Genomic DNA, 18,686 nt, shown 5'->3' with positions numbered 1-18,686 from the left:
GATCCAAAACCAAAACACAAAACACGAAAAGTGGCCGGTGCACACCCCTAGTCCACATACATCTATCCTTCGTGCGCTACAAGCAACGTTACACAAAACCCGTGATCGCCTTTTCGTACAACTTTTTCCCTTCAAATGCATCTTATCCGCAAAGTGATGTACATACGACGAACAATCATTTTCGGTCCATTACAATGATATGCTGCATCCCTATATTCTGTGTGTGACTGCAGTTGTATCTGTACAGGATGTAAAATGCTACGTTACAGTGTCAGCGGTTGTGACACTAACGTAGCATTTTGCATGTACTGTAGATACAGCCGCAGTTGCACACAGAATATAGGCATGCCGCATATCATTTTAACCAGTAGAAGCTGCTTGTGCGTCACTTTGCAAATAAGACACATATGAAGGGAAAAGGTAGCCTGAGATCGTGCTTAGCGCTACAGAGTCGCGCCATTAGAAGGGCTGTTTACCGCGCAAGAAGGCTAGATGTATGTGGACACATCTGTAGGGGTGAATTTATAAAATAAACGTCCTATGTGTTCCTATAATTTATCACCAATTATAAATTGCTGATTAAAAAGAAAATAGTTAGAAATGATAAAACATTTCCATCTCTGCAGAAAATCATTCCTGATACCATGCCTTTCCGACAGGATAAGGCAACATCTGAATTGCTGGTTCACTGCAGCAACCCAATCAAATCCAGACATCGATACCTGTAGTACATTCAGAGCCAGATTAACAATGGGGCGGATGGAGCTACAGCTCCAGGCCTCCACATAAAGATAGGCCCATTGTCATGACAACATGATGTTGACTGGCCATCTGCTCTCCACACGGTCAGCCATAGTAGTAAAATTGTAATATTGGGTATAAGGGTGTACACGCCCACATGGCACTGGCCACACCCACACAGCACTAGTCACACCACCTCTGCTTCTCATAAGTCATAATAGGCCCTTGGTCATTTTCAGCTCCAGGCCCATGTGGCCCTCAATCCGGCCCTGAGTACATTAACAAAACTGTGCTTATTAATAAAATAAATATGAAATGCTCAACAATGTATTTAAATATATTACATATATAAATGTTTACCCTGAAGTAAATGCTATCAGATCTGACAGGTGGAAAAGTACATGTACTTCACATCTATATTAAAACTATAATCAAACACTTATGTGCACAGAGAACAGTCCCAGCTAGAGTCTCTCATATAATTATTTAAAATGAGGTGCACTTAGTGTATCAAATGTTGGTAATTGTCCTATAGCAGCAAGAGTGTAAGGTAGCAGACTTGTTTCTCAATGGGGGATGATAAATTGCACAAGTGTTCATTGATGGTATAAAGGCTGGATTTGTTCTTACGGAACGCCGCAGTTGGAATAGGCTCCTTATGGGGGTTTTGAGTCCCTCCTCTGTGCAGGATCACAAACTGGCATGCAAGCAAACAGTCGGTAGTGTTCAGGGGTAGTGGTTTCTCACAAACATGGGGATTTGAATGAAAACAAATGTTGGGGCTTAGTCCTTAACATTACTATTAACAAAACAAATAGAAAAATGTAACTAGGTCTTCCTTATTCACAGCTATTTTCCTTGTTCATCTGCTAGATTCTCTGTAAAGCCTGCCACTGTTACATAGATTGCCATTAGCAATATGCGAGAGCTGCCAGCAAATAAAAGGGCAGTGACCAGTGTTTTACTATAATACTATAATAGAGAACAGTCCATTATTTGCAAAAACAAAGTTAGAGAAACCTGCCATTTAATCACACCATTATATCCTTCACTCCATAGAACATTTTAAATGGTCACACAATTTGTGCAAACATATGTATGTAGCACAGACTGTTCTCACTCATTATAATAAGGACAGACACAGATATGGGGAAAACAATCTCCTGACTTGCTAGTAGAAAGCAATTTGTGCAGAATCTTCATTTTTATTTTAACAGACATAGATTTGTGCAACTTGACTTTTAGTAAAATAATGGAAAGGATCAAGGCTGAATAAAATGTTCTACTACAAAAGCAAAATTTAATCTCAATCTTTACTTCCAACAAAGGAATAACTACAATATGAAATTGATTAAATGATGTATGTGGCTCTATAATAGTGTAGCACTGCTTTTGTTCATTCCGTCTACTGCTGTTCTGATCTCTAACGGGAAATATAGATGGCTAACCAGAGGCATTCTAATATGGCACATACTGAAACTCTGTGCAGTAAACTAAAAATAATGACTATTTACAATGGAGTAAATTGAAAAATGGTCCCAAGATAAAGTGCCAGGGATGGTTCCCAATACAAAAGGACACAGAAGCATTGGGTTACTTAGAAGGGGGAAACCAATTTGTTGGTGGTGTTCCCCTTTCACAGTAGCAAGCAGCTTCCATGTGGTCAGCACAGTGTTATAACCTCTACGGGCTAAGGAAACACAAAAAGGGTGTCCCTACTAAAAGCCACGCTGTGACTTTTTTTACTCCTCTCCTCAGCATCACAAATGGATCTTTTAAAATGAGTCAGCCAGTAATGAAGACACCAATGCACAAACTAGGAGATCTGTAAAACAAGTACAGCTAGAGGTCCCTGAGGACTGGAGTTGGGAGTTAGACTATACTTTCCTCCTTTTGAAAGCATTTGAATGAATTTCCATGAAGAGGGACAGTACGCGCACCTAAGGTGCATGACCAAAAAGGGGGTGGGGCTTAGAGTAAAGGGGTTGAGCCTCGGGAAAACAAGGCGGGATCTCGCGACACCCCCCCCTTATTTGTGTCACTGTGAGGGTGTGCCCGAGATGCTGGGAAGCCCCTAAGCTCTCCCTGCACTAGTGAACAGATGCCCTGCTCATGTGCATGGCATCTATTCTACCTAAACTTACCCGCTGTTCTGCTCCCCCCCAACTTCCCCCCCCACCAGACACTGCAGCCCGAGGGTGGGACAGCCCCAGAAAAACTGGACTGTCTCATTGAATGCGGGACAGTTGGGAGGTATGTAACAGCATTTGTACACAATGGGGATAAGGTGCAATCAGGGAGATTGCTACTACTTCAGGGAGTCTCCCCGAAATTCAGGAAGATGTGGCAAGTATGAGTTAGACACTCAGCCAAACACAAGCAGTTTCCCACACTAGGTTGTGATTGGCTGCTGGTAAGGGGAGTTCCAGAGATGCTCAGATTTGATCACACCTCATTAGCGATTAATTGAATCTTTGTTGATGTGGGAACAACAGACACAAGTTATCAACTCATGTCAATAGCCCAAGAACTCCTAGCACTCCATTGAAATTAAAGGTATATATTTGCAATGAATAGGAAGTTTGCAGGAGCGTAGAAAAATACAGCACGATTCTGGGGTAACTGCTCTTGTTCACCATGGTGGTTATGTACACTAGCTAAGATATGAACTGACTTGTTGTGACATGCTTTGAACACACTGAAATGGAGGCAAGAAGTATTTAAAGAAAAAAATAAATAAAAATCCAAAATGCAAATGCCTACAAATGTGAACACAAAAATGTCTGAGAACATCAAATGAAATGCATGCTCTCGGCTTGTGTTAAAATGCAAAATACAGTGTTTAAATGCCAGTAGATAAGAGCCCATATTATTATTGAGCACAAACAAGCCAAAACCTGGATAATTTGTGAAATGTTTTAAGCATAAACACACATAACTAGAAATTACTGAGCTTCATAGCAAATTATGCAAGAGCCCCAGCACCCATTACACAAAAGTAGTCAACCGTTAATTAAAAAAACAGCACGATTCCGCCATTAATTATGTACTGTAACACATCATAAACCCCCTCACTTATTGTACAGAAACACACCTGCCCATTACTGATAATACAGTAGTTTTCCCCTTCCCTTCACTCATTGATTGTCTCTCACCTTGTGCAGTGACTGGCTTAGTGGCTCATTGTCCCTGACAGCAAAGCATGAATTGTTCCCATTGCTTCTGCCTGACAAAATTGCACTGAAGCTGTACACTGTTCCTGTTGACTGCAGGTACTGATGATATGAAATGTGTGAGGAAGTGGACAATCCTAGAATGCCCCTTATGGTACTGGGTATTGTAACCTATTGTCTATTGGATGTTGTGTTCAGCAAGACATTAATTACATAATTTCTCTAAAATGCCCTGCTTATTAGAGGGAACTCTACCCAGATGCAAAATTCTTACATTTCATTTCCAGTTAATGTCTTTTCATTGCTGACCATGTGTAACTGACATCACATCCTTCTTCCTAATCATGGCTTTGTGACTGTTCCAAAAGCTCTCGCTCCCTAGCGCACTCTGGGCCTGGTTCAGCAACGCACTGCTGATCGCAGATTCCGGATTATTGGGAATTTGCGCGTGCACAAGACGCATTCAACGAGTGTGCAGAATGGGTCCTGCGCAGTCGAGCGCAGACCCTTCAATGCCTCTGCCTGATTGACAGGCAGAGGCATTTAAGGGGCGGTGTGGGGGCAGGGTCAAATGGCCCTCCCAGTAACGGCGGCATGTCCACCCCATTTTCCGGGAGTGGAAAGTGGCTGAGGCGGCTAGGCGCCGTCCACCATCGATCACCAATGGTCGTGAGTTGGTGATACAACCCTGCCACCTCCGTCGCAGTGCTGGGATCGCAAATGCAGCAGGGGGTGTCATACATCTCCTGCTGCAGTTGCAAAATAGCAATTACGTAATTGCAAAGCTGCCTGCGTGCAGCTTGGAAATTACGATCCTTGCTGAATCACTCCCTCTGTCTCTATCTCTTGCTCTCTCTACCTTTACCTATCTCTTGGCCTCATTTATCAACGAGTTTTATCACTCGTTGCATATGATAACGGTGCTCCAGCCAATCGGCTTCCAACTGTCATCTGTTTGAAAAATGACAGTTGGGAGCTGATTAGCTTGAGCTCCATTTATCATATGATTGGGAGCGATAAAACTCACAATCATAAAACTCACTGATAAATGAGGCCCATAATTGGAGTGACAGCCAGGTGACATGTGTGGCGGGAATACGTTGCACACATAACTAGGGGTATTCCAGGACCCTAAACCCGGGAGGTGACTGATTATACCTTATATGTGAACTTGGGTGTGTGCAATTTAACACCCCTCTTAATCAGGCACGCTACTGTGTTTATCATTTGGTGACATTTTTAATGTATATATTTTTATGTTGAATAAACAATACTTCACCATATATACCCTATTATTTTTTATGTACGGAGGAGAGGAGAATATATACATGGTCAAGTCCATTAGAAACATTTGTCCCATTTAAATAAGGACATACCATTGTGTTATGATCAGTGGCGGAGTAAAATCTGCCACTTCAGTGAGCCAGTTGTAGTCTGTGACTACACTGGCTACACTGACTGGCATTGGCTCCCATTGGAAGCGCCGCCTGCCAGTCACACACAGGACAGACAGCCCTAGGGGGAGGGGTTTTCTCCCCTGGGACTGCCAGCCCAGGCTGCGATTAGCAGAGAGTGGAAGCCACTGCTCTGTCTTTCAAGCAGCCCTACATGGCTTCTAGGGTCTATAGCCGATGCAGTCACTAGAAGCTGGTGTTATGCGCATGTGCGGTGCCACCGCCGCTTCTGCGCATGCGCCGGTGCCTGCCAGATCCATTGCGCAGGTGCCAGCACTCCACCGGCCGGACCAGCAGTGGCAGCCCCCCTCATGCAAGAGGGTAGGAGCCACTGCTGATACAGATTGTTCCAATATGACCTTCTTGTGTACAACAAAAGAGCCAGACCTGACCAATTTAGTGCCTTAGACAAGATATTAGCTAGTGCCACTTGGGTTACGTTGGGGTGAGCGGTCATGTCTGCTGGTTGCCACTCTGGAGCAATGATGCTCTAGGCATTCACCTACATGGCCTATGCCCATAACCGTCTGAGAACTCACAGATGAAAAACAATGCGACATGATACATTGGCATAATAAAGAATGCTTCATCCAATCTGCATCTTGCAATAACATGAAGGCTTGCAGAGCACATTACATTTACACAGGAAGGAACACATTTATAACCACATGGTAAACTGAAATTCAAGTAACAGGACATTACCCCAGGCTTGCCTACCCTCCTGATTTGGCCGGGAGCCTCCCGATTTTCGGGCGCCGCTCCCGACCCTCCGGAAAGGCAGGCAAGCCTCCTGGAAGTCTATGACCCTCCCTACCTCCCCCCTGAAACAACTAGAAACCCCCGCAGCGGGGGGGGCCGGAGACGCGATTCGCGCTGAATCGCATCATCGTGGCCCCGCCCCCTGCTTCACAACACCGAAAATAACGGCATTGTGAAGAGGGGGGGGGTAGCCACGATGACGCGAAGGTGCGGACCCGCCCCCGGCTCCACCCCCAATGAGAAACAACCTGACCGGCCCCGGCCCAGCTCCGCCCCCAATGACCGGCCCCACCCCCCGCTGCTAGCCGACAATCAGCTCCCTCCCGGAAGGCTGGAGCTGATTGTCGGCAAGTATGCATTACCCCCTTCCCAGAACCCTTGCTCATAACTCCTCACTTTGAGAAAAATGAGGTAGAGGGGGAATGCAGCGATAAAGGCACAGATATGGTGAAGTAAAATGAGAAAAAAATATATATAAGAATCTTTATAAATAAAATTCAGAAAATTGGCATGTGCATATGTAATCACCCCCTTTGCTATGAAGCCCCTCAAAAGTTCTGGTTCGTTTAGGCCCCCACAAAACAAGCTGGCAATTAATCTGTCCCTGCACAAACTGGCTCTACGGAGGCAAGATGTCGTCCTCATCCTCCTCATCCACCGATTCCTCACCCTCTTCACTGTTGTGTACATCCTCATCCTCACAGAGTATTAATTCGTCCCCGCTGGAATCCACAACCACAGGTCCCTCTGTACGTTCTGGAGGCTGGTCTCCCTGGAAGAGTTGATAATTCATTTTATGAACATCATCTTCTCCACATTTTGTGGAAGCAACCTCCTACGCCTTTCGCTGACAAGGTTTCCGGCTGCACTAAACACTCTTTCGGAGTACACACTGGAGGGGGGGCAACTCAGGTAAAATAGAGCCAGTTTGTACAGGGACCTCCAAATTGCTTCTTTTTCCTGCCAGTACAGGTACGGACTGTCTGACATGCCTACTTGGATGCTGTCACCGATGTAATCCTTTAACAGACAGACGCACGCTTGTCGCTGCTGCTTTGAGGATGCAAGTGCGGCTACATCGCACACAAGTCACAAACACATTAAAAAAATAGTTTTTTATTTTTTGGAGCACTTTGAGAGTTACACCACCCTTTAACAGACAGACGCACGCTTGTCGCTGCTGCTTTAAGGATGCAGGTGCGGCTACAGCCCACACATTTCACAAAGACAGAAAAAAGAAGAATATTTTTATTGTTTGTGTAGCACACTTTGAGGGTGTCACCACCCTTTAACAGACAGACGCACGCTTGTCGCTGCTGCTTTGAGGATGCAAGTGCGGCTACAGCCCACACAATTCACAAAGACAGGAAAAAGAAGAATATTTTTATTGTTTGTGTAGCACACTTTCAGGGTGTCACCACCCTTTAACAGACAGACGCACGCTTGTCGCTGCTGCTTTGAGGATGCAAGTGCGGCTACATCGCACACAAGTCACAAACACATTAAAAAAATAGTTTTTTATTTTTTGGAGCACTTTGAGAGTTACACCACCCTTTAACAGACAGACGCACGCTTGTCGCTGCTGCTTTAAGGATGCAGGTGCGGCTACAGCCCACACATTTCATAAAGACAGAAAAAAGAAGAATATTTTTATTGTTTGAGGAGCGCACTTTGAGGGTTACACCACCCTTTAACAGACAGACGCACGCTTGTCGCTGCTGCTTTGAGGATGCAGGTGGAATCTAGACGGGATTTGGAACCGGGGACACACTACCTCCATCAATTGTCTAAATCCCATTGCACTAATGGCGGATACCGGACGCACGTCTAACACCAACATAGCAGTCAAGGCCTCAGTTATACGTTTTGCTTCAGGATGACTGCTGTCGTACTTCATCCTCATCGCTAGGGACTGTTGGAGGGTCAATTGTTTAGTAAAAGTAGTGATGTTCCTACTTCCTCTCTGGGATGATGAACAACTCCCAGCAGCAGCAACAGCACTAGGAGGAAGTGGTTCTTGATCTTTCCCTATTTTATTTTTATCGGAGAAAGTTTGGTCCTCCATTTATGTTATATTGATATATACGTGCGGCTAAAGCGCACACAAACACAGAAAATATGTTTTTATTTTTGCTGGAGAGTAGTGCACTTTGTGGGTTACACCACCCTTTAAGAAATGAGCCAGCCGGCTCTTTACTTATGGGACACAGGCGCACGCTTGGCGCTGCTCCTTTGTTGATGCACGTGCAGCCACAGTGCACACAAGTAACAAACACAGAAAATATTTTTTTTTTTGGTTTGGACTGGAGTGTACTTTGGGGGTTACAGCACCCTTTAACGGTCAAGCCAGCCGGCCCTTTACTTATAACACAGGCGCACGCTTGGCACTACTTTGTTGATGCACGTGCGGCTACTGCGCACACAATTCACAAACACAGAAAATATTTTTTTTTTTGGTTTGGACTGGAGTGTACTTTCGGGGGTTACAGCACCCTTTAACGGTCAAGCCAGCCGGCCTTTACTTATGACACAGGCGCACGCTTGGCACTACTTTGTTGATGCACGTGCGGCTACTGCGCACACAATTCACAAACACAGAAAAAATATTATTTTTTTAGCACTTGGGGGGAGCACCCCTGATGGACAGAGCACCCCCTGGACAACACTACAGCACCCCTTTAGGACTGGGACACTGCACAGGACTTTGGAGTGGACACAGCCCCTATGGAGAACTGACTGCACAACACAGTCCAGCCAGCCCCTATGGACTTTGAAGTAGTGGACAACAGCAGCACAGCGCAGCACAGCACAGCACAGCACAGCACAACACTACTCTGCACTACACTACACAGCCCAGCCAGCCCTAACTCCCACCCTCCATCTTCACTGTCCACAGCCGAGTGAGAAAATGGCGCCGACGCAGGTATCTTATATAGGATCCAAAACCCGCGAGACTCGGAAGGCGGGATGATGACGTTTTGCCTCGATTTCAGATCCGAGTCAGGCGGGAAAAGTCGAGCCCGACTCGGATCGGCCTCGGATCGGGGGGCTCGGGGGGGTTCGGATTTCAGAAATCCGAACCCGCTCACCCCTAGTATAAACACACCTTTTCTGAAAGGCCCCAGAGGCTGCAACACCACTAAGCAAGAAGCATCACACCATGAAGACCAAACAAGTCAGGGACAAAGTTGTTGAGAAGTACATTCTAGGTTGGGTTATGAAAAAATATCCAAATCTTTGATGATCCCCTGGAGCACCATCAAATCCATCACCATCAAATGGAAAGAACATGGTACCACAACAAACCTGCCAAGAGAGGGCTGCCCACCTAAACTCACAGACCGGGCAAGGAAGGCATTAATCAGAAAGGCAGCACAGGGACCAAATGTAACCATGAAGGAGCTGCAGAGTTCCACAGCAGAGACTGGTGTATCTGTGCATGTGACCACAATAAGCTGTACACTCCATAGAGCTGGGCCAGAAAAAAAGCCATTACTTAGTGATAAAAATAACACGATTTGAGTTTGCCAAAAGGCATGTGGGCGACTCCCCAAATGTATGGAGGAAGGTGCTCTGGTCAGATGAGACTAAAATTGAACTTTTTGGCCACCAAGGACATTGCTATGTCTGGTGCAAACCCGACGCATCCCATCACCCCGAGAACACCATCCCCACAGTGAAACATGGTAGTGTCAGCATCAGGCTGTGGGGATGTTTTTCAGCAGCAGGGACTTGGAAACTGATTTGAGTCGAGGGAAAGATGGATGGTGCTAAATACAGGGATATTCTTGAGCAAAACCTGTTTCAATCTGCCTGTGATTTGAGACTGGGACGGAGGTTCACCTTCCAGCAGGACAATGACCCGAAGCATACTGCTAAAGCAACACTCGAGTGGTTTAAGGGGAAACATTTAAATGTAAATGTGTTGGAATGGCCTAGTCAAAGCCCAGATCTCAATCCAATTGAGAATCCGTGTTCAGTCTTGAAGATTGCTGTTCACAAGCGGAAACCATCCAACATGAAGGAGCTGGAGCAGTTTTGCCTTGAGGAATGGGCAAAAATCCCAGGGGCAACATGTGGCATGCTCATAGAGACTTATCCAAAGTGACTTGCAGCTGTAATTGCCACAAAAGGTGGCTCGACAAAGTACTGACTTTAGGGGGGTGAATAGTTATGCACGCCAAAGTTTTCTGTTATGTTGTCCCAACAAAGGCAACAAAACATGAAAAATGAATGCAAAGGGGGTGAATACTTTTGCAAGGTAATTATATATATATATATATATATATATATATATACACACACACACATATATGAAAATCAGGTTCAGGAACTGTGGGTGCAGCTATAGCAGAACCATTATATATGTATATTATAGATACATACTGTATATATAGTATCTAGAAAAGAAGGCACTCAAGAGGGACTGTAAAATAAAACTTAACATAGATGTCTCCACGTTTCAGTCATGAACTGAGAAGGACAGCAGCACAAAAAAATTTATAAAATAAATACAGTGAAGACAACCACCACTCAAAAATAAGAATAAAATTACCCTGCTCCTCTGGCTCCTTAAATAGCTAGGACACCTGGAACACTTACGACACTTATGGGTTCGGCTTATGCGCTGATGTACCAAGCGCACAGCCACTACTGGTCTCCTAAATACGTTGTGGCAATGTATAGACTACCCAAAACTTTGAACCATACACCCACAAGGGGGAATAGGCCAGTAGTAGGCATATAAAATCCACTGCGTCACTTCCTGTACCGGGCTTCACCATATCCGCTCTTCAGCATGGAATGCTACTTCCAGTCTAAACTAGGACCAATAGATACTGCCCAATCAATATGAGCCAGCACACAACTAGGAAGACTATCAATTACCAAAATGCACCCAATGATATACGGTCCGTGTCCTAATATCCAATAGTATATAGTCTTTTGTGTAATTGGTTACCTTGCGTCTTAAGCTCTGTGACCTCTGTCTTTTCTCCGGAGTCCTGAGGTGATTTTTAATTATCATTATAATTTGTGTCAAGGGCTATAGGCAATATATAGCTAATTATGGCTATAGGCCATAATAGGCTAATTATGGCTATATTTTGTGTCAAGGGCCATTTTTAACAAGGGCTATAGGTTGCGCTGAGCACCACTATCAGACGCATGTCTTTTTAATTTTTATTCACAGTAAGCTTTCACCCATCTGCCAAACGGACACCTAAAAAGACTGTGGCCAACTTCTACGTCAAGGATTAGTGACTTTCTTTATAATTATTTGTGTATTTCCAATATTATTTTTCACTGGTTGTTCACCTTTAACTCTATTAAGTGTTTGAGGTATTTTCTGATTTGTGCGCAGTACTCATATATACAATTAGATAGATAGTAAATACCAGGGCCGTAACTAGGGTGGTGTGACCTGTGCCATGGCAAAGGGCACCGCAGGGCAGGGGGCGCTGTTTGGGCCTCTCAATTTTCCTGCTTTTTATCATTATCACTTGAAGCTTCCTCTTCTTTTATCCCCAGCATCTCCTGGCCTTCTCCTATCTCTTCCCTGGCCCATCCCCATGAGGCCATGGCCCTTTTTCAGATGCACTATCTTATGTCCCTACTTAAAAAAACGGGGGGCGCCAATGCTCTCTCTGGCAAAAGGCACCAAAAAGTCTAGTTACGGCTCTGGTAAATACTGCTAGTGTGTGCATGATTTTTTACCAGATTAATAACAGCAATGCATTGTAGAAAATATTTCAGATCTGGATGAGGAGCCAAAGTGTCCAACATGGGCACTGTTAGTGATTAGCACAGAATATAGTATCTTTAGTCTGGGTCGGACTGGCCTACAGGGGTATAGGGGAAACCCCTGGTGGGCCTCACTGCCTGAGGGCCCACCCCCTCTTCTAGGGATCAGGGTCACATATGTTACATTATACTGCACAGGACTATGGTGTATTTTGCAAATCTGACATTTTATAGCTGGTCTTTAATGTTGATAAACGTATATATTTCTGACTACCTGGAGCCATATTAATTCACCCCACCAGTGTTGGATGTGTGTATTTAGCATTTCCTAGCATTAGAGATCTACAAGTATTAAACTCAGAATATGTATGAACAAATGACAATATGGTCATAAAACAGAATAGAACAGATATTACTTACATAATACTTGTCATCACTTTGATTGTAAGCCAGTTTCACAACACCATATGAGCCCTATAAAAAGAAAGGCAATTATTACTACAGAACATTACATTCCAAACACTATTCTTACATGAACAGCAGAAAAGAATATGCTTTTGAATTCAATTCTAGAGATACTGCTTGCTGATAATGTTTATGCTTGTTAGATAGTTACACTATGATTTCCTTAAACCAAAATTAATTAGGCCAATTGAAGAGGATAGTTTCGTATTTGCCCACTTGATGATGTCAAAAGTAGATTCAGGTAGAGAGGAACTGCAATAGTCAAGATGGTACATGTTTTTAGTAATTACCCACTTAAACAGCCTTGTAAATGCTACTACTATTATTATTATTATTAAAAGGTGTGCAGATTCTGTATCCAAACATTTATTTTATCTTTAGAAAAGTATTCATAAAGAATAGTCAAATGATATTATATTAATCAGAAATTCTAAAGATAACACACAAACACACACAAACCAACAGACCAACAAGGGGAGAGTTAGAGGGAAGTTAACAAGTAGGAATTATTGTCATTTAGCAAAATGGTTTTTATTTTATACAATTCAGTAGTCACATTAAAATTGTAAAAGCCTAGCTCATGCTTGCCGACTTTCTGACTGCCCCCTCCGGGAGAGGACAGCCAAGTCCGCTGCCTAGTCACAGTTGGGGGAAGGGCGTGGTGGCTCGATAATCATCATGGCCCCACCCCTGCTATACATTGCTGATATAACAGCAACTATAAAGGGAGGGGGCTATGATGAAGCGAGAGGGTGGGCCGGCAGCTACCGTGGGGGGAGATGGGTGGGAGGTTTTGCCAGAAGGTGCTGGCCGGCTCCGGGAGACTCTTCTGGGTGAGAGCTTTTCGGGAGCCTCCTGGTCGTTCCAGGAATGTAGGCAAGTATGGCATAGCTGCCAAGCTACACAAAATTGAATTCAAAGCTTTTTGAACAGTGAATTTGTACACTATTTCAGGAAAGACAATATTTGCAATATACAGGTTGAGTCTCAGGGTCTCATTCAGACCCGCTTGCGAGCATTGATGGTACCCAAATGCGCATGACAGAGGGAGCTCCGTCGTGCGCATGCGCGAGACCCGAATAACGACTATGGGCCTCGCACTAAAGGGGGCGTGCTGTCGATGGTGACTGACAGCACGCCCCCTTTAGTGGGTGTACCTGGGCGTGGTTGCCAGACAGAGGCGTTCCCATGGGAACGCCTACCGTCTGGGTCCGGCCCCACTGACATCACTAGTGATGTCAGTGGGAGTAATTTTGGCTCTGATAGAGCCAAAATCACTCCTGGGCTTGCGGCAGCGAGACCCTACCGCAGGGTCTCGTCACAAGCCTGATGGTCGCGATGGTCTTGACCATCGCGACCATGATCATGGACGCTTGCAAGAGCTGTGGGTGGTCACCCACAGCTATGCGAGCGTCCAAGAGGCCGCTCCATTTTCAGGTAGGAGGGCCCTGATTCAGAGCGAATGCTCTGGTCAGAGCGTCCGGCTCTGAATCAGGCCTTCAGTCTCCCATATCCAAAATTCTTGGGACCAGGGGTATTGTGGATATGGAATATTCCGTATTTTGGAATAATTGCATAACATAATGAGATATCTTGGGAATGGGACCAAAATCTAAACACAGAATTAATTTATGTTTCATATACACCTTATACACACAACCTGCAGGTAATTTTATACAATATTTGCAAAAATTTAGTGGCTCAAACAAAGTTAGTGTACATACATGAAATTCATTTATATTTCATATACACCTTTAAAGCCTAAAGGTAATTTTATACAATATTTTTAATAATTATGTGTCTTAAAGTTTATGTACATTAAACATCAAAAAGCGAATGTTTTCACTATCTCAGTCATGTTAAAAAAAAAATAAATCCATATTTCGGAATATACCATATTTTGGAATATTTGGATATGGGAGATTCAACCTATATGTGCATTTTGAGAAATAGTGCCTGATTAGTTTTTTTTTTGCATTGAAAATTAGTGGTAATTAATACATGTAGACACTGGCATATGGACGTGGGTAATAAAGTCAGGGCCATGAGAGCTCATGGAATCCATTTTATATTTGCTGAAATTCACTGTACAGACTTACCAAGTAGTTATAGGGAAGTACAGAATGATGTGTAAATATGCTCACAGTGACAACTCAGCAGTATATTGTGTTCAGATAAGTTTTAGGATGTTTCAGCAAGTCTTAGTAAATTTTGTGAGCTTTAGCAAATGTCATTATTAATCAAAGCATATATATAAGAGCATAAAAGTTAATCAAAGCATATATAAAAGAGCATAAAAGTTTTAGCTAGGAAGATAAGGCTTAAGACAGAATAATTAGCTTAGCCAACAGAATTGCAGTCAGTATGCATTAATCAGGAAACGCCTTATATGGTATGCTATATAAGTGGATTGTAAGGTTTAAATAAACTTGGAGTGAATTCAGCCTCACACAAGCTGCACGAGTCAGTTTCACTGTCCATGGCCGCCCGTGAATTCTATCTGTATGCCGAATGCCTGACTGATACCTGTTGTGATGAACTCTCGGGGGTCCAGAGAAGCCCCCTTCAATATGGGTGTACCTATAATGGGTGCAAGGTGTGCTGTGGGTCCTCACCACATACCCTGCACCCATTCACCCATTGGTGCCACAGAAATCACTGGGAAAACGGCGCAGTTGCCATTTTCCCTAAGACATGTGCTTACGCAGTACCAGAGTCTACTTGGGACATGCGCCAGCAAGAGAAGAAGGGTCCCTCTTCTGTTAAACGGCCCCCGCAAATTATTCTGATTGTTTTCTTGAAAGTTAAGACAGACTGAAGATACAAAGGACCAAGCCAGTCTGTACTAGGCTCACTGGCAGCGTCTTCAATGGTTATGTAAAAAAAAAAATGTATAGTAACAATTTGTACATTATATAGAGTGAAAAAAAATGTCAAGTGTGCGTGGAAATAAGGTACGTAATGCTGAGAGGGGTCAGACATACATAAGGTGAAAACCTGGTCAGCAGTTTTTTTTATTTATTCATTAATAGTTATTTTTTTAGTGCTAAAATTTCAAAGCACTTTACAGAGAATATTTTAGTCATTCACATCCATGAGAGGCGTGGAGTGTGGGTATGTATGGTTATTTTTCTGTCATGTTTGTGGCCAAATTGCTACACAATAGGGACACAACATTTATGGACAACATTATGGAATTAAAGATACTGGATCTGAATAATGTTCTTCTATGCACTTGTGTACTGGGCAATGCAGTTCAGTAGTATTTTTTATTAACCTAAGCATTTGTAAATACATTTATAACTGTACACTCCTTATTGACCTACCGGTAATTATTTGTAATTAATTTAAATTACACTAATATTTTTATTTGTAATATCAGTTGTATCTATATGAAATTCTTAGCAAAATACAAATACATTATATATAATTATTTATTACACACACATCATGCTTACCTACACTTTACAGGTTATGACAAAATAGAAAAAAAATAATTGCATGAAATATATATTTGACTGCATTTTTCTAATAGTCTAATAGGACAGGAAATAGTTTGGAGAGCGCTTCAGTGGCTGAGTTATACCAATCCGTCAATGGCTTCCAATAAAGGACAATTTAAAGGACAATTTATTCCAAGACAGGACAGATGATGTATACCAGTAAATTATCAGTACCCCAACTAACTAACTGTTGGAGCCCCATATTATCATGCAAGTCCTCAAGCACAAGCTGACTGATTAAACTGAACTAAAAGCACTTTTAGTGTAAGTCCTTTTCATTAAGGCTTATGATGTCATCTAAGGACACCAGAAAACTGTAGGAGGTACCAAATTCGGTTCATAAAGTTTTGTATAGTGGGTTGAGTTCTGCAGGAAAAAAATATTATATAATCAATCATGTATTCTTATCAGCTTCTTTTTTCCCCATCCTTAGTGTCTGAAACACCTTCTGTAATTTTTTTGTTAACTTATCGTTTATTCTCTTAATACATTTGCAGTTATTCATATTTATGTCACTTTTCCCTAGTCTCATAAAATCACTATTTTCTCTTCGGAATCTATTTTACTTTGCTGGCAAAACATAATAAAAAAAGTCCTGTAAAAAAAAAAAAAAAAAAAAAGAAAGAAAAATCACAGTATAGCAAAGAACATTTATTGCAGTGACAAATTAAATACTATTCCTATTACAGTAAATGGCTAAAGGGAATGGGCAGAAACAGGAAAAACAGAAAATCAAAACTATCAATCAGGTTACATTACGGCAGAGCAAACATAGCCTGGGAGCAAGAGCTAGGAAATGTCAATGAGCCATAAGCCAATAACCACAAACAGGAGAGGGTTACATATCATTTTTAGGGTACAGGCTTTGGCAAATATTAGAGATAGTAAACTAAGAGCAGCTTACACATAAATATGCATTTCTTACTAAGCCAAACAACTTTTTAAATATTTCAAAATAATATCATCTTTATAGATATCAGTCTTGCTGGAACAGTACATGCTGAATGTAGTGCATTATGAGCGCTCTGTGCTACCTCAATCTATTAGTGAGTGCCGGCGTCTCTAGGATCCGCCACAGCTGTCAGGAGGTCAGACCTCAGACATGCGCTACTGCGCATGCGCAGCTTCTCAGTCCGTCTTTCTCCTCTTAACATGGACTCTCCCCAGTGTTTCTACAATACAAGGCCACATTGGTGCCCCAGACTCTCTGTACCACCACTGCTTGCTAGTGGAGTACAGCGCCACACACCACTAGGGTGTATGCTCCGATTCCACCTAGCACACTACAACACCCAGCAACCCAGGCTGCATCCAATACCCAGTTATATTCTACCTGCTTAATCCCAGTGTCTAAAGCCACCTGTATGTTTGACTGCTTAATAAACCTAAGAACTGGTTAAACTATTTCATGTGTGGAGTAACCGCAAGCAGCACCTATACTGTGCATTTCACTAATCCAGCAAGCACTATCAGTACTCCGAGGGCTCAGAGTACTGCGTCAGAGCCCCAACTCTGCTAATCGGTTATGGACCCAGTGCCCTAACCCTGGTCACTCTGCTAATAGGTTATGGGCTTAGCCTAGTGCAAGCAGGATCTGAACCCAGGCCATCACCATGCACGACTCCAGCTACCAAAAGTCCAGATACCTATGTGTGGAGCAAGCAGAAACTAATAATTACAGACAACTGCAACATGGAAAAAGTGGATCGGATACAGTACAGACAGACCCTTATTCACCTGTATGAATATGTACAGTGCAGGGATCAGTAGAAGTTTTGTAAAGCTGACCGGTGCTAAAAATTATGCTACAGGGAAGTTTGCCATGGCGATGCATTTAAAGCAGGAGAAGGTTACTTAACATTTTTAAGATACAGGCTTTGGCAAATATAAGAAACAGTAAACTATCTGAACCCAGGCCATCACCATGCACGACTCTGGCTGCCAAAAGTCCAGATACCTTGGTGTGTAGCAAGCAGATACTAAGGATTGCAGATCGATGTGACACTGAATAAGAGGATCGGATAGAGGGCCCGATTCAGCGTGAATCGCAACTGCTAAAGCGTATGCAGATGGTTGATTGTTGCGTCCTTTGCATGCACTGCAGTGCGCAAAAGGCATCACTAAAATTGTACTGCGATCACGCAGACCACGGAATGCCATGGCAGAGTGAGTGACAGGCTGTGAGCGTTTGGGTTTGGTGACAGGGGAGTAGTCGGGGAAACGCAGGGTCCGTTTGAACATCATTTCCTGGGCATGCATAAATCAGCCACTGAGATGGCATACGCAGCTTGAGTACTCATTGCGTTCAACAAGACTTGTAGTTTCTGCAGCAGGTCAGACCGGCTATAATTCTGCGTGAGGGGCCGATGTTACTTGATGTTACCGATGTATACGCAAGACAGAGGTATTATGGATGTGATATAGCGATAGTGGGTGCCTCTATGCTGGCTGTGTGATGGCTTAGCGATTGCAATCATTAGCATATTTTGGCAGTGGACCTCTGTGTGCAAACCCTTATTCACATGTATGAAAATGTACAGTCAGGGATCAACATAAAGTTTGTAAAGCTGACAGGTGCAGAAAATTATGCTGCAGGGAACCTTACCATAGTGATGCATTTAAAGCAGGTAAAGCCATGGAAAGTTACTAGCAACCTCTGTGATAATCCAAGCTAAGAAGTATTCAGAACTATCAGTACAAAAGGTCTAGGTGTGGAACCACATGTATATTCCATTATCTATGGGAAAACAACCGCACATGATGTATGGGTGACTTTACAAATGACCTATGAAGATAGGGGGCTAATTTGATAAATTAACTTGAGGCTTACATTATATGCTACAAAGCTT

The 18,686-nt window shown here is 43.2% G+C and overlaps 1 protein-coding gene across 2 annotated transcripts in view; it reads right to left on the bottom strand.

The window, feature by feature from the left end:
• CAMKK1 (calcium/calmodulin dependent protein kinase kinase 1) overlaps positions 1 to 18,686 on the bottom strand; it is a 315,340-nt gene that overhangs the window by 149,752 nt on the left and 146,902 nt on the right. For both annotated transcript variants that reach the window (XM_088456133.1, XM_088456134.1), the window contains exon 4: positions 12,290 to 12,343. In XM_088456133.1, the coding sequence (XP_088312259.1) occupies positions 12,290 to 12,343 (54 nt within the window). The remainder of the gene's footprint in view (positions 1 to 12,289; positions 12,344 to 18,686) is intronic.

This window comes from Taudactylus pleione, unplaced genomic scaffold (genome assembly GCF_031769625.1).
Source record: "Taudactylus pleione unplaced genomic scaffold, aTauple2 ptg000687l, whole genome shotgun sequence".
NCBI classification, from domain to species: Eukaryota; Metazoa; Chordata; class Amphibia; order Anura; family Myobatrachidae; genus Taudactylus; species Taudactylus pleione.
This window is presented reverse-complemented; position numbering and strand designations above follow the sequence as displayed.